The following is a 14760-nucleotide window of genomic DNA, read 5'->3' as shown; positions in this document are numbered from 1 at the left end:
ATGATGAAAATATGGGGTTATGAAATGTAAATTAGCAGCTACAGCAGCTTTGTTACATTCTTTCATTCATTTCTATTCGTCATACATTAAACATCGAACGATGATCCAAAGTGCACTTATAGGACACAAGTGTGGAGATTGCTAGTTATCATGGCAGTTACCCATGACAACAGTATAATTGAATCACATCACTGCTGCAGCTGTCCTCTCATTTCCTTCCCTTCCCCAGCCACCATCAATGTATCAGTATTTTCATTTGTCAGACTGAAGGTCAGAGCTTGGCCGCTGTCATATGCGGTTCGTGTTTGTGTGCCTGTGGCATCGGTGCGATATTAGTGCATCATAAATCAGAGTGAATTGATTTTATCTTCTTTATTTCCTGCCTAACTGATTTCACTTTAGGTCTGGGCAGCAGCTTGTATCATTAATTGGATATAAATCTTTATTAGCGATAATGCAACATCTCTCATCTTGCTGATTAAATGACCGGGGATATAAATGTAATAGTCTAGAGATTAACAGAGTGTAAATAGAGGTGTTTGCTACCTCTATTTTTCCTTTTACTATTAGTTTGCATTTCGGTAGTTTACTTTTTACTCCATGAATGTTAGTTTCAGTTTAGTTTTAGTTTTACTGTGAATCTGTTTTAAGTATTTTACACGTGTTAACTAATATCTATTAAATTTGATCATTTTTATTTTATTAATTTTTGTTAGTTTTGGCGTCATAAAATATATTTAAAGGTGCTGTAAGCGATTTTATTTTATTTTTTTCATGGAAAAGTATGCAAACAGTTGTCCTACTCCCTTAAAGATATTAAAGAAAGACAGTGGATATAAAAAGTCTACACACCCGTTAAAACAGCAGGTTTTTGTGATGTAAAAAATGAAACAAAGATAAATCAAAACAGACTTTTTGCACCTTTAATGTAAAAATTACAACCTATGAATACCAAAGTGACACATTTCAGAGAGAGAAAAAAGAAAGAAAAAAAAAAAAACTTTGAATACCTTAACTGCATAAGTGTGCACACCCTTTTATAACTGGGTATATGGCTGTGTTCAGAATCAACCAATCATCAAGCTCATGTGAAATAGTACACACCTGTCCTCATCTGAAGTGACTCTGATTAACTCCAAATAAATCTCAGCTGTTCTTGTAGGATTTTTCTGACATCTTCTTGGTTGCATGCTACTACAAGAGCCATGGGCCACAAAGAGCATACAAAGCATCAACAGGATCTCATTGTTGAAAGGTATGGCTCAGGTGAGGGCTACAACATTTTTTCCAAGGCATTAGATATACCATGGACACAGTGAAGACAGTCATCAACAAGTGGAGAAAGTATGGCACAACAGTGACATTATCAAGAACAGGACGTCCCTCCAAAATTGATGAGAAGACAAAGAGAAAACTGATCAGGGAGGCTGTCAAGAGGCCTACAGCAACATTGAAGGAGCTGCAGCTCTTTCTGGCAAGTACTAGTTGCTCCCTACATGTGACAACTATCTCCCATATTCTTCATCTGTCTGGGCTATGGGCCAGGGTGGCAAGACGCAAGCCTTTTCTGATGAAAAAACATCCAAGCCTGTAAAAACCTATATCCAGTCTCCCAAAACCATGTGGAAAAATGTGTTATGGTCTGAATAGACCAAGATTGAATTTTTGCCCAAAATTGTAAAAGGTATGTTTGGCACAAAAACAACACAGCACATCAGTAAAAGAACACCATACCCACGGTGAAGCATGGTGGCGGCAGCATCATGCTTTGGGGCTGCTTTTCTTCGGCTGGAACTGGGGCTTTAGTGAAGGTGGCGGGAATCATGAATAGCTCCAAGTACCAGTCAATTTTGCCACAGAACCTTCTGGCGTCTGCTAGAAAGCTGAAAATGAAGAGAGATTTCACGTTTCAGCATGACAATGATCCAAAGCACACATCCAAATCAACAAAAGAATGGCTTCAGCAAAAAAAATATTTTTATTTTTTGGAATCGCCCAGCCAGAGCCCAGACCTGAATTCTATAGAAAATATGTGGGGGGACCTGAAGAGGGCCGTACACAGGAGATGCCCTCACAATTTGACAGATCTGGAACATTTTTGCAAAGAAGAGTGGGAAAATATTCCCAAGTCAAGATGTGCCAAGCTAATAGACTCTTATCCAAACAGACTGAGTGCTGTAATAAAATCAAAGGGTGCTTCAACTAAGTATTAGTTCAGGGATGTGCACACTTATGCAGTTAGGTTATTCTTCCTTTTTTTTTTTTTTTTTCTCTCTCTCTGAAATGTGTCACTTTGGTTTTCTGTGGCATTGCATAGGTTGTAATTTTTACATTAAAGGTGCAAAAATTGTGATATGATGTAAAAAATTAAACAAAGATACATCACAAAAACCTGCTGTTTTAACAGGGGTGTGTAGACTTTTTATATCCACTTTAAGTGTCCTGAGATATCTCACCGGTCTCTGTGACAGCTGTAGACTTTGTAAACCGCAAAAAAAAAAAAAAAAAATTGTCATTGACGCTTTTCACCTGTCAATCATTTTGCGCGTTCTCATAGTGTTGTATTTGAAGTGAATCATTGAGGCTGATTCATAATGTTTGTCATTTGACAACACTATTGTGCCACTGTTGAATTTGACAGCCACAAGAGCAAACAGTGCTGCTCTTTTGCTCTGTTTTGGTCTCAAAATTATATTTGGAGGTCGGGGTTTTGGAATGCAGGGGCGTGGCTAATTCAACGGCTCAGTCACGTGAAAGCTTCAGAACGCTAAAATCGATTACAGCACCTTTTAGTTTGTCTTTTCAATTGCATTTTTTTTAATTGTTAATCAAGTTAACGAATGTTCTCATTTTTGTTTCCATTTTATTTTTCGTTGGCGATAACACTGCGCAGGACTAAGAGATTCTCTGTCTTTCTGCCACAAATAGCTGAGTAATGTTTGCTGTCATCTGCGTCCTGATAACACCCCCAGAGTGGCATACTTTGTTTACCAGTTTATTTAGATTTCCATTTCTAACTTCATTACCCTATGAATTATAAAGTGCTGTCTAATTGGCTTCTCTGGGATTTGAATTGATTTGCATTTCAGAACACCACCACGGCAGGGCCGCTTACACCTAATGCTTACACCTAATGCATCGCTTAAATCCTCAGGACTTGCAATCGTGTCAAAAGCGACCATGAATATGGCAGCGATAACATCTGTGATTAATGGTTTACTGTCTCTCTTGCTCAGGGTCTGGCAGTTTTTGATGATGCTCTTGAAGGGTTTTATTTTGGAGCATGTAATTTGTTAGTTGGCAAGCTGCAGTGTGTTTTTTTTATTTTTTTTTATTCAAGCTGTCCTGTGTAACTAAGCATGGGAGATTTATTTAAGAATGTAATTGAAAGGGAACAATTCTCCTTTTATGACCCCAATAAACAACTAAAATACTCATTGTTTGAAGAGCACCTTACAGCTGATGGTAAAGTATCTGCAGATTCTAGAATTAATTCAATGGAATTCTAGAAATATTAAATACATAAAGGACTAGTTGACCAAAAAATAAAAATTCAGTTATCGTTTACTCACCCTGATGTCATTCCAAATCAGAATGACTTTATTTCTTGTGTGGAATGTCTGAGCTGCTCTTTTCCATACAACAAAATTGGATGGGGACCTGGGACAGCCGTGGCCACCATTCACTTTCATTGTATGTAAAATAACTGCTTGGCCATTCTATTAGATAATTCCTTTGGTGTTCCACACAAGACAGTCATATGGTTTAGAACAATATGACAATTAAAAAATTTTTTGGAGAACAAAACTTTTGATGTATTATTCTTGTTCAGTGCAGTTGTTCCATTTGGTTAGATTCAGATGTCTTTGATGCGTATACATTTGGATATGGTACACAAACATTTACGTGATTTTAATCAACAACCTCAAGCACAATTCCCTGAGATAAATGAGAGCTGAAGTATTTCAAGACCTTAAGAGTATACGTCCAAATCCTGTCATCTCTGAATCATCAGTAAGGAGAGAGAATCCCTCATATCATTTATTTTGTATCCAAATAGATGAAGCCGTCTGGCAAAATCGCTCTTGTTTCTGGGCACTTCAGTGGCTCCATGCCACATGTGTTCAGTTGGAGCAGTGTTCCCATCCCCAGCTGCTATGGCCCTCAGTGACAACAGCACACACTGATCAGAAGTTATATCTTTGTTTTGTACAATGATTAATAATCATTTTATTTGGGCCTAAAAGCAAAGGACACATGCAAATTGTGCTTTGCTGATGTGGACAATTTCTTAGTGACATAGAATATAAATCACAATTCCCACAATATTTTTGTTTATGTCTAATTTGTGAGTTGTGTTCCAGTAAGAGCAGGATAAACTGGCTTAATTTGGTTTGCTGACAGATTTATGAAATGTGTTCCTGGAGAACACAAATACTAGGGATCAGGGACCAGAATATCATAGAGACCACCCAGGAAACCATGGCAACACCCTGGAAAACATACACAACAAAAGAAAAGAACGGCCTGTACTCTGAAAATGTCTTCATAAGCGTTATTCTTTTACATCCGGGGAATTAAAGCAACCGTTTCAGCCAAAAGCCTACCTCAGTGGGTCAACTCCGTTCTCATTTGATCTTCTTATAGATGGCCTGTAGGTGTTATCAGGTGTCCATAATTGGCTAATCAGCCAATCGACAATGTCCAAATCAACCCTGTTATACAATCAATGGCATGCCACCAATAGGAGCAATATGACACATCAGGCATGAAATGCTGTTCATTAATCAATATGGTTGCCTAGAAAAACAACATTTCCATAACTTCAGTATTTTTAAAAACAGAAAATTACACAAAAAAAAAAAAATATGAAAGATCAAAGTCTTCATTTAAAACAACAGGAGACATAGTCTGCAAATGAAACTTGCATTTTTTGCCATTATCTCCACCTCAGCGAGACTTCATAACTTTCTCAATCCCAATACATTTAAATTGTTCAGTTGTTTCAACTGAACAAGAGCTAAAATTTCTAGCAAACTGTCATCCTGTTACCCCAGTACTCTATGTATTGTCTTTCAGGTATTGGCAGGGCAGTAGCTAATGGGGTGAAAGGTGGTAAAGACACTAGGGGCCCACTGATCCATGGGGGCCCATAACTAATTTTAAACTGTATTTTTTTTATGTGGGTCCAGACCAATATACCGTAAAGGGGCCCAGAATTCCTTTGCTAGGGCCTTGGGTATTGGTTCATGTTCTGAAAAGTTGTCTGAATTCATAGACTTCCAACTGCAGCCTTTAATCAAAAATTTGCATTCTTATTTAAGAGACACAACATACTTTTGAATAAGTTACAATTACATTCTTCTCAAGAAGACCAAGATTGGTTAGTAACATTAGATGTGTCTTCTCTCTATACTTCCATTCTACATAAGGAAGGTCTAGATTGTCTTGAAGTTTTTCTAAAAACTTCAAAAACTTCAATACCTGTTAACTTTATTCTAGACCTTACAAAATGTATTTTGACAAAGATTATTATCTCCAAGTTTAAGGCACTGCTATGGGCACCCCTTTGGCACCTAGCTATGCTAACCTTTTCATGGGGAAATTTGAACTGGACTTTATTTATAAAAATAATCCCTTTGGGCAATGCATTATATACCGGGCTAGATACATTGATGACTGTTTTCTAATTTGGAAGGGAAATTAAGTGGAATGTTATGTTTTTGAACTATAGACTTGGTTGAATTTAATTTTCTGTAGAAAAAGATCTTTTATCCATTAATTTCTTAGATGTGTTAATATCTCAGGACAACAATGTTGCCTCCACTACAGTCTTTCATAAACCAACAGATAAAAATACATTACTCTCTGCAGATAATCATCACCTACTACCTCTGAAAAAAGGTTTACCTTTAAGCCAACTTTACCGAATGAGATGAATTTGTGATTCAGAGGAATTTGACAAACAATCAGAAATTATTCGCAACAGTTTTTGTTCTAGAAGTTATCCACAAGCATGGTTTCAGTCTGAATTTGATAGGGCAAAAAAAGTTAAATAGAGCTCAATTATTAAACAAAAAAAACATTTTCTGTAAATTATGTTCTTTCTTACACTGAGAAAAGTTGTAAGATTAAATCCATTGTTTTTTGGGGGGATTTTTCCCCTTTTTCTCCCAATTTGGAATGCCCAATTCCCAATACGCTCTAAGTCCTCGTAGTCGCATAGTGATTCGCCTCAGTCCGGGTGGTGGAGGACGAATCCCAGTTGCCTCCACGTCTGAGACAGTCAACCGGCGCATCTTATCACGTGGCTTGTTGAGCGCGTTGCCACGGAGACATAGCGCGTGTGGAGGCTTCATGCCATCCACCGCGGCAACCACGCTCAATTCACCGTGCGCCCCACTGAGAACAAACCACATTATAGCGACCACGAGGAGGTTACCCCATGTGACTCTACCCTCCCTAGCAACTGGGCCAATTTGGTTGCTTAGGAGACCTGGCTGGAGTCACTCAGCACACCCTGGGATTCAAACTAGTGAACTCCAGGGGTGGTAGCCAGCGTATTTTACCACTGAGCTACCCAGGCCCCCAGATTAAATCCATTGTTAATAAATATTGGTTCATTCTAGCTTCGGATCCCCTCCTAAAAGACATTTATAAATATCCTCCCACATTCACTTATAAAAGATCTCGCAATTTGGACAATATGTTGGTGAGATCAGATGTGGTGCGTGATGACAAAAAACATATATAAAAGGTTGTTTTCCATGTCGAAATTGTACATCATCACAAATCGGCCATCTGTAGATAAGATTTCACTTCACCCATTGCCAGACATTTCACTGAATACAACCACAACATTGAACAACTGAAATGTATTGGGATTGAGAAAGTTATGAAGTCTTGCCGCGGTTGAGATAATGACAAAAAATTATTACAGAGAGAGGCATTTTGGATGTTTCATTTACAAACCATGTCTCCTGTTTTAAATGAAGACTTAGATCTTTCCCCTTTTTTGTAATTTTCTGAATGCAAGTTATGGAAATTTTGTTTTTCTAGGTGACAATATTGATTAATGAACAGCATTTCATGCCTAATGTGTCATATTGCTCCTATTGATGGTATGTCGTTGATTGTATAATTGGGTTGATTTGGACATTGTCGATTGGCTGATTAGCCAATTATGGACAACTGATAACACCTACAGGCCATCTATAAGAAGATCAAATGAGAACTGTTGAGTTGATACACTGAGGAAGGCTTTTGGCCAGAATGGTTTTATGTAAAATTATATTTATGTGAAACTAAATAACTCTTATGAAGACATTTTCAGAGTGCAGTTTTTCCTTTATTTTTGTGATTTACATTTTGGGCCTTGGCACCTGAAATTTCTGGGGGAGTGTGGTGACAACATTTTGTTTAAAACATACACAAAACCCTTATCGTGAAGGTTACTTTTACATGGGTAGGCACTACCTATAAAAATCTAGTTTTCAAAGTAAAATCGCTCTAGTTAAGTGAAAAGATCATATACTAGGATCTTATACAGATCACATACTACGTAAGTGCCAAATTAATGACTTGATAATTTTGCTACTTTTGATAAAGATGTGAAATATATGGGAATTGGGTTTCTGTATTCGCAAGATGTCATATGCAGTGCATTGTGGGACATTTCCAATGAACCAGCAAATAATGAAACCCTTCTCTTAATCTCTCTGTCTCATCTATTTCACAGATCGTTATACTGGATCATCTCACATTGATCAGCAGTACAATTCCTGTTCAAACCCCTCAGGAAAAAATATTTAAAGGAATAATTTCCCAGAAACTTGTTTTCATTTACTCACCCTCAGGTTGTTTCAAACCAATATGATTTTCTTTCTGTGAAAAAATGTGTATTTTTAAAGACTGCCCTGGGACTTTGTCATTTTAATTTGGGCTGTCAAGCTCCAAAATGACAATCTGCACCATAACAGTTACATAAAAATGGTCTAAATGACTCTTGCTTTATATTCCGAATCTTTTGAAGACATATGATAGTTTTGGATGAGGAATGGAACAAAATTTAAATCGTTGTTCACTGAAAATCTTGACATCTGACCTTGAGTTCATGAGAGAAGTAGTGATATCTGATTCATGAATGAATCGTTCTTTTGAATATTTTTGATGAATCAGTTGATCCACTCCATGAAACTGATCAAATGATTCAGTCACAAATCACCCTGACCCTATTTTTATTTATTTATTTTTATTTTATTTTTTTTTAAAGAGGAAAGATTATCAGTGAATAATGACAAAAATTTCAGTCTGTTCCTCACACAGAGCTATGGTATGACTTCAGAAGACTTTGGGACCACTTTTGTGACCCTTTCATTGTCTTTAACAGTCCCAGTCCTCGATCAATTTCATTGTGTGGAAAAGTTTTTATTCTTAAAAACTCTGCCTCATTTTCTGTCTGAGTGTATTGGAGTGTACTGCTGTGATTCTGCCAGTAAAAGGTGCAGAAGAGGCTGCTATCTGGAGACACACTATTGAGCTAAGAATTGAAAAGGCCATCCAGTTCCCTCGCTGAGAGAGCATTCTTGAGGAGGGTAGAGGGTGTATCAATACACGTCTTAACATTTCTGCTTGGCTGCTAAATTGCTCTGTGTGTCTTTTTTGAATCTGAAACAGATGAAAGTCTATTGATTGTGTCGAGGGCTATTGGATATGTTTTAGGGCGCTTATAGATTGGTGTCAATTATAGATTGGCTCCACAGAGTGTCGAAGCTTGAGAGAAGTCCATCTTCGATTATAAGATGCTCATGGTATTTGGTCATAGGCTCTTAGCTGTTGGGCATCATGATTTGTGTCAGCTGTTGTAAGCAAGAAGTGAACATTACAGAATGATAGATAGGGAGGTAGGTAGATGGATTGTTTGGTTGGTAGGCAAGTAGGTAGGTAGGTATACTGAAAAAAATGATGTGTTGGATTTGCTTAAAATATATGCGTAGCATTTTTGCATCACGTAAATTCAACTTCTGGTCATTTTATGTCAGCACAACTATAAAGCCTTTGTATTAAATGTTTTTTTTTTTTACATCACATGAATAAGACAACTAATAGAACATTGTTACAAATTAACATTTACAGTATATCACTGTTTCTACATACTTAATTTTCTTGGCTCTAAAGAAAATAACTGAGGTCAGGCATTAAACCTGCTTCCATAAAGAAGTGCACATAAGGGGCCTGGGTTGCTCAGTATTGACGCTGACTACCACCCCTGGAGTCGTGAGTTCGAATCCAGGGTGTGCTGAGTGACTCCAGCCAGGTCTCCTAAGCAACCAAATTGGCCCGGTTGCTAGGGAGGGTAGAGTCACTAACCTCCTTGTGGTTGTGGTTGTGATTAGTGATTCTCGCTCTCGATGGGGTGCGTGGTAAGTTGTGCGTGGATCGCAGAGTGTAGAAAGAGCCTCCACATACGGAGTCTCCACGATGTCATGCACAACGAGCCACGTGAAAAGATGCACGGTTTGACTGTTTTAGAAGCGGAGGCAACTGAGACTTGTCCTCCGCCACCTGGATTGAGGTAACCGCGCCACCACGAGGACCTACTAAGTAGTGGGAATTGGGCATTCCAAAAAAAGTGCACATGTATGCACAAGGAAAAATTGCATAGATTTAACAGGACCCAACTTCCCCAAAGGGAGCACTAATCACCCAAATGGTGACTTAACACTTTCTTCAGTGTAGTCAGGTCGGTTGCTTGGTTGGTTGGTTGATAGATAGATCTGAACTAGTGTTAAAGAAAAAATAAAATCCATTAATGTGTTCTTGGGAGTTTTTGCTTTGTGTGCTGAAATTTGCTACTTTTAGCTTTCAGCTGCTTTACTCAAGGTAGAGGGTCATAACAGAGGTACTCTACAATTCTCTTCCTCTGTTGAGCCTGAATTTGAAAGACACTTTTTTTATTTTTTTTATTTGACAGGGCCATAGTGTGCCAAACCATTAGAAATGACTTCTTACATTTCACATGGGGGAGGCTTCTGACACATTTTCATATTCAAAACACTTTTACAGGAAGCTTGGTTTGATAGAGAAACAGAGAGAGAGGGAGGGAAACAATGATGTTGAATAAATGGTGGCGAGAAGAGAGGTGTGAGGGGCTACATATAAAATGCCAGCTCTGCTTAACAGTCCGCCCCACACGTCCGCAGGTATTTCCAGAATACGAGAGGCTTTGTGAATTGAAAACAAGTGTAATCTATTTGGTTTGTTTTCCCATTTGGCTCTGAAGTTGAAATGATAAACAGTGGCTAATTGTAATCTGGGACTGAGGCAGTATACAGGGGGACGCAGACATGAGCTCTATCAGGGTTCTGCAGCTGGCAGAGGGAGAGAAAGAGGAGTTCGGAGGATAGAAATGAGAGTGAAGGGAGCGGATTTGGGAGAGAGTTTAATGAGGTTGTTATAGCCAGCAGGGTGCTACACAGACTCAACCCACCTCAGAGCCAGCCGTTACTCAGAATAAATCTATATGCGGTGTTTAATAACTACTGATCAGCATATCATTACTATCAGCATAAGTGCTGGAACTCCAGGTCAGCTGTTACAGATACAGTACTTCCTTTATGAGTGAGAAGCTGGTATTTGTGCTGGTTTAATGCTTATACACTGGTTTCATACAGAACTTCATCCTCAAGTTTATACAAAAAGACAGAAAATAAAGCATTTAGCCATAGGATAACATAGTCTGAATAGCACATTTTGGATTATGTATTTTTTATTTATTTATTTTTAAATCTGATCACATATAACAAGGTCATGGCACTTGTTAAAGGGGTCATATCATGAGAAATTAAATTTGCCTAGGTCTTTTGAAATAGGAGTTCAATGTACCATGATAAAATAAAGAAACTTTCAAAGTCCAGAACTTTCTCGCCAGTTCGAAAAGGCCATTTATTTTGTGGTGAATTTCACACACACACACACACACACACATACAAAAAAACAGGCAAATATTAACCAATGCCTTTTTGTATTTAATAGAAGTATGTGGTTTGGTACTCATTGGCATTTTTACTGGTTTCTGTGAGTGAACAATATATGGAATAGGGGGCCATCTAGTGGTGAAAATGGACTTTTTTTTTTTTTTTCATCATTTTGGATTTATTATTAAAAGGCAAAGAGAAAAGGTACTGTTCTTTGCTTGAGGTCTTTTCTGTCAAGTATTTCAGTTCTCTAGTTCATTATCAATGGGCAACCTTATTTTTATTTGGTATTGTGAGCTGTTCATTTATTAGCATGAAGACTGATCATAAGATGAGAGTATGTGATGAACTTCATGAGATTAATGTCTGATATATTTGATTTTTAGAGATTAAAAGTGAATTTATTAGATAACATTTTACCTAATTGTATTCACAGATAAAGAAACCACAGCATTTTTGAGTGTTACTGTGTTCTCGGAGATCATGAAGTGCAAAGTTACCATATTGAATATTAAAGGATATTACAGATATGTATTTTTAATGCAGAGTTCTGTTAAAGCCGTGACCTAGTGGTAAGCGCTCAATATGGGAAATCCAGGTTTGAATCTGGCCAGTGTTGTGTCAACCCTGTTCCCTCTCTCTCTCCCCAAATAATTTCCTGTCTGTTCTCAACTTTCATCATTAAAAGTATCCAAAAGCCTTCAAAAGATATATTACGGTGGGGTGAATCGGATGCTGCTTGGCTTGGTTTTGATTTATGGCCTGAAGAGCATCATGACTCGAAGCCAAACAGACTCGCTGAGGAGAGAGGAAGTGAAGGACAGAGAGAGAGGGAGGGAGGGAGAAAGAGGAGGCCTGCCTTCTACTTACAACTAGGTCATTGAGAAGGCAGTGCTAAAAGATTAGCCTTCTGTTCTAAAATAGCTCTCAGGTCTGGTCTCTTTACATTATCATCTGTAAACTTCAGAGATTGTGTATCTTCACATTTCAAGTGGATCTGACAGAAAGTGTCACAGCTCAAGATGTCTCTTCATTTGATTGGTCACACTTGACAGAGCCAGATTCAGTGATCACTGTCAGGACTAACTGAAAGAGCCCAAGTTAAGTAGATAAGACTCTACAGAATATACAAGTATATATACAATATAGGGCATATGCCAACATGAGCAGGTTTCGTTGAATGAACAACCATGAACAAAACTATTTTCTGTATGTAAAAGAAATAAGAAAATACAACCAGGACATGTTTTGTGCAGAGATTTATTGGCTGCTAAGATTATTCTTATTTTAATTCTTATTTTTATTTTAGGTTAAGTATACATTAGTAATATTATATTTTATATTTGTATTATATATGTTAATTTACTTTGTTGAACTTCAAATTAACTGTGTTTGATTTTAACGAAAGTTTTGGTAATGTACTGGCTTGCCACAGTTAAATCTGAGTCCTAAAGTAAAACTAGTTGAGAGTCACAGCAAAAATGTCTAAAAAATATCCATAACTATGTAATTAAAAAGCAATGCCAACAGAAGTGTCCAACTTCCTGTTTTATTAATTTGCTCACAAGTTAATAAGAAACATGTACTGTTTAATTTACATGATACTGTGTGTGTGTGTGTGTGTGTGTGTGAGAGAGAGAGAGAGAGTGAGTGAGTGAGTGCGCGTTCTCAGTTTCTAAGAAACTGGGCATAAATGGGACAGCTACCACATAAGTGGAGCAGTCCCCAATAGATGTCAGTGATTGTGCTCGGCTACATCATAGACGTTTTGGACCATCCCAGGCGTGTGGATGTGTGTGTGCTTGCACGCGTAGTTTTGCATGTTTATGTTTACAAAGTAGTTGCCGTGCGTCTGAGCGGAGATGCTGAGCCCTACGGACTCTGAGCTGATGTATTACCTGAACTGTGTGTACAGGGATCCCAGGAAGATCGTTCTACATAAGGGCTCAACCGGGCTTGGCTTCAACATCGTAGGAGGAGAAGATGGAGAAGGCATTTTCGTCTCCTTCATACTGGCAGGAGGGCCTGCAGACCTCAGTGGAGAGCTGCGGAGAGGAGACCAGATCCTTTCCGTAAGTGGACCACCCAAAAAACACAAACATACATACATTCGCTGTTTATATGTGCAAGAAATGGCAAAATAGCACAGTGGTTGTCATACTCTAAAGTTGTTTGTGTCTAAACATCTGATAACTGGGCATTTTTTCGAATTAGCGTTTAATAAAGTTGGAATATCAACCCTAAGGTCATGAAGTGTAGACATCATATTTTGCTTTTCCACATTAAAGATAGGGCCGTAACAACCATAAACTTTAGAAGGAAACGTTAGTATGGGTTTTTCAGTGGCCATTTCTTAAACTTTTACATTTGTACATTTGGTCTAATTTTCTTAAAAAAATGAAAAAATTAAAAAAAATCTGGGTTACAGTGAGGCACATACAGTGGAAGTGAATGGGGCCAATCCAAAAATGTTAAAATACTTACTGTTTTAAAAGTACTGTATAGCCACAAGACATAAACAATATGGGTGTTAGCATGACTTTAGTGTGTAGCCGAGTTACTAACCTTTTGTGTAAAGTTATATCCAATTTTACATCTTTGTTGTTATGATGACGTAATGCATAAAACCCAGCCTTACAGCTCAAACAATACACAAATTTAAACAGGAGATGTTTTATGTGTGCTTATAAAATTATAAGCTTCACATTTCTGCCTTTAAACCCTCCAAAAATGGGCCCATTCACTTTCATTGTAAGTGCCAAACTTTAACCTTGATTTTTGCTTCTTTTTTTTCTTTTTTTTTTAAAGGGGAGACAAATTTTGTGATAATCAACATTATGCCACAAATGCTGTCGACTGACCTCAACTTCTGTTGAACCCTTAATGTTCCTTTAAGAGGGACAATTCACTCATAAACTATTACATTTGGTCTCCCCACTCTTGAATATTTGGGTACATCCTTGCTTAAAGGGGAATATATGGAGTAATATAATATTATTATTATTATTATTATTATTATTACTTATATTCTAATACTGACTATGTTTAGACATTACCCTACATCATATATTACAGTGTATATTGTGTTAGGTAGTCATTGAAATTGGTATTAAATTCTCATTTCTGTCACTCAGCTGGTAGATCATGGCGTTAGCAATTTCAAGGTCATAGGTTTGATTTCCAGGAAACAGACAAAGGGATAAAATGTATACCTTGAATGCACTATTAAGTCATTTTGGATGAAAGCGTCTGCTAAATGCAAAATACTGTATACCAACAGAGAAGTGCAGAAATTGTACTGAACAAGAGGTGGCGCCATCACACCAATCTGTGAACCCTATAAAACTTCTCTAAAAAAACACTTTTTGTCTGCCAAATGTATTTGTTCTCTAGTATCTGCAAACAAAAACTCTAATACCAGGTTTCCTATTTCTCATAATTTCATCACTGAGTTTTTGGCATAGATACAGAGCCATAACTTTTTTGTGGAGTGTTAATTGACAGTGCAATTACGACTCCCATTGTAACAATTCAGATCAGCGATCCACTCGAGAAGCTCTCGACGCTGATTTCCCATCGTTGATCTCATCACTTCTGTTTATCAGAGTTTCATCAGGACTCTCTCGACGTAATCAAACCCCTCCGTTCAGATCCCCGGCGCAATTACTGTCTGCGCCGCTTGAGCCGAGAGCAATCACGGGCTGCCTCCTTAGGACACTGATTAGAAAGAGAGAAAGAACAAGAGGAAAGAAACAAAAAGGGAGGGAAGAGAAAGGGAGAGATA

At 37.8% G+C, this 14760-nt stretch overlaps 1 protein-coding gene across 12 annotated transcripts in view; it reads left to right on the top strand.

Annotated features, from left to right (window-relative positions):
- The window catches only part of dlg2 (discs, large homolog 2 (Drosophila)), a 314419-nt gene that overhangs the window by 236756 nt on the left and 62903 nt on the right, over positions 1–14760 (top strand). For all 12 annotated transcript variants that reach the window (XM_051683676.1, XM_051683671.1, XM_051683675.1 and 9 more), the window contains one exon: positions 12892–13048. In XM_051683676.1, the coding sequence (XP_051539636.1) occupies positions 12892–13048 (157 nt within the window). The remainder of the gene's footprint in view (positions 1–12891; positions 13049–14760) is intronic.

This window comes from Myxocyprinus asiaticus, chromosome 42 (assembly GCF_019703515.2).
Source record: "Myxocyprinus asiaticus isolate MX2 ecotype Aquarium Trade chromosome 42, UBuf_Myxa_2, whole genome shotgun sequence".
NCBI lineage: Eukaryota > Metazoa > Chordata > Actinopteri > Cypriniformes > Catostomidae > Myxocyprinus > Myxocyprinus asiaticus.
The sequence above is the reverse complement of the archived record's forward strand: the minus strand, read 5'-3'. Positions and strand labels throughout refer to the sequence as shown.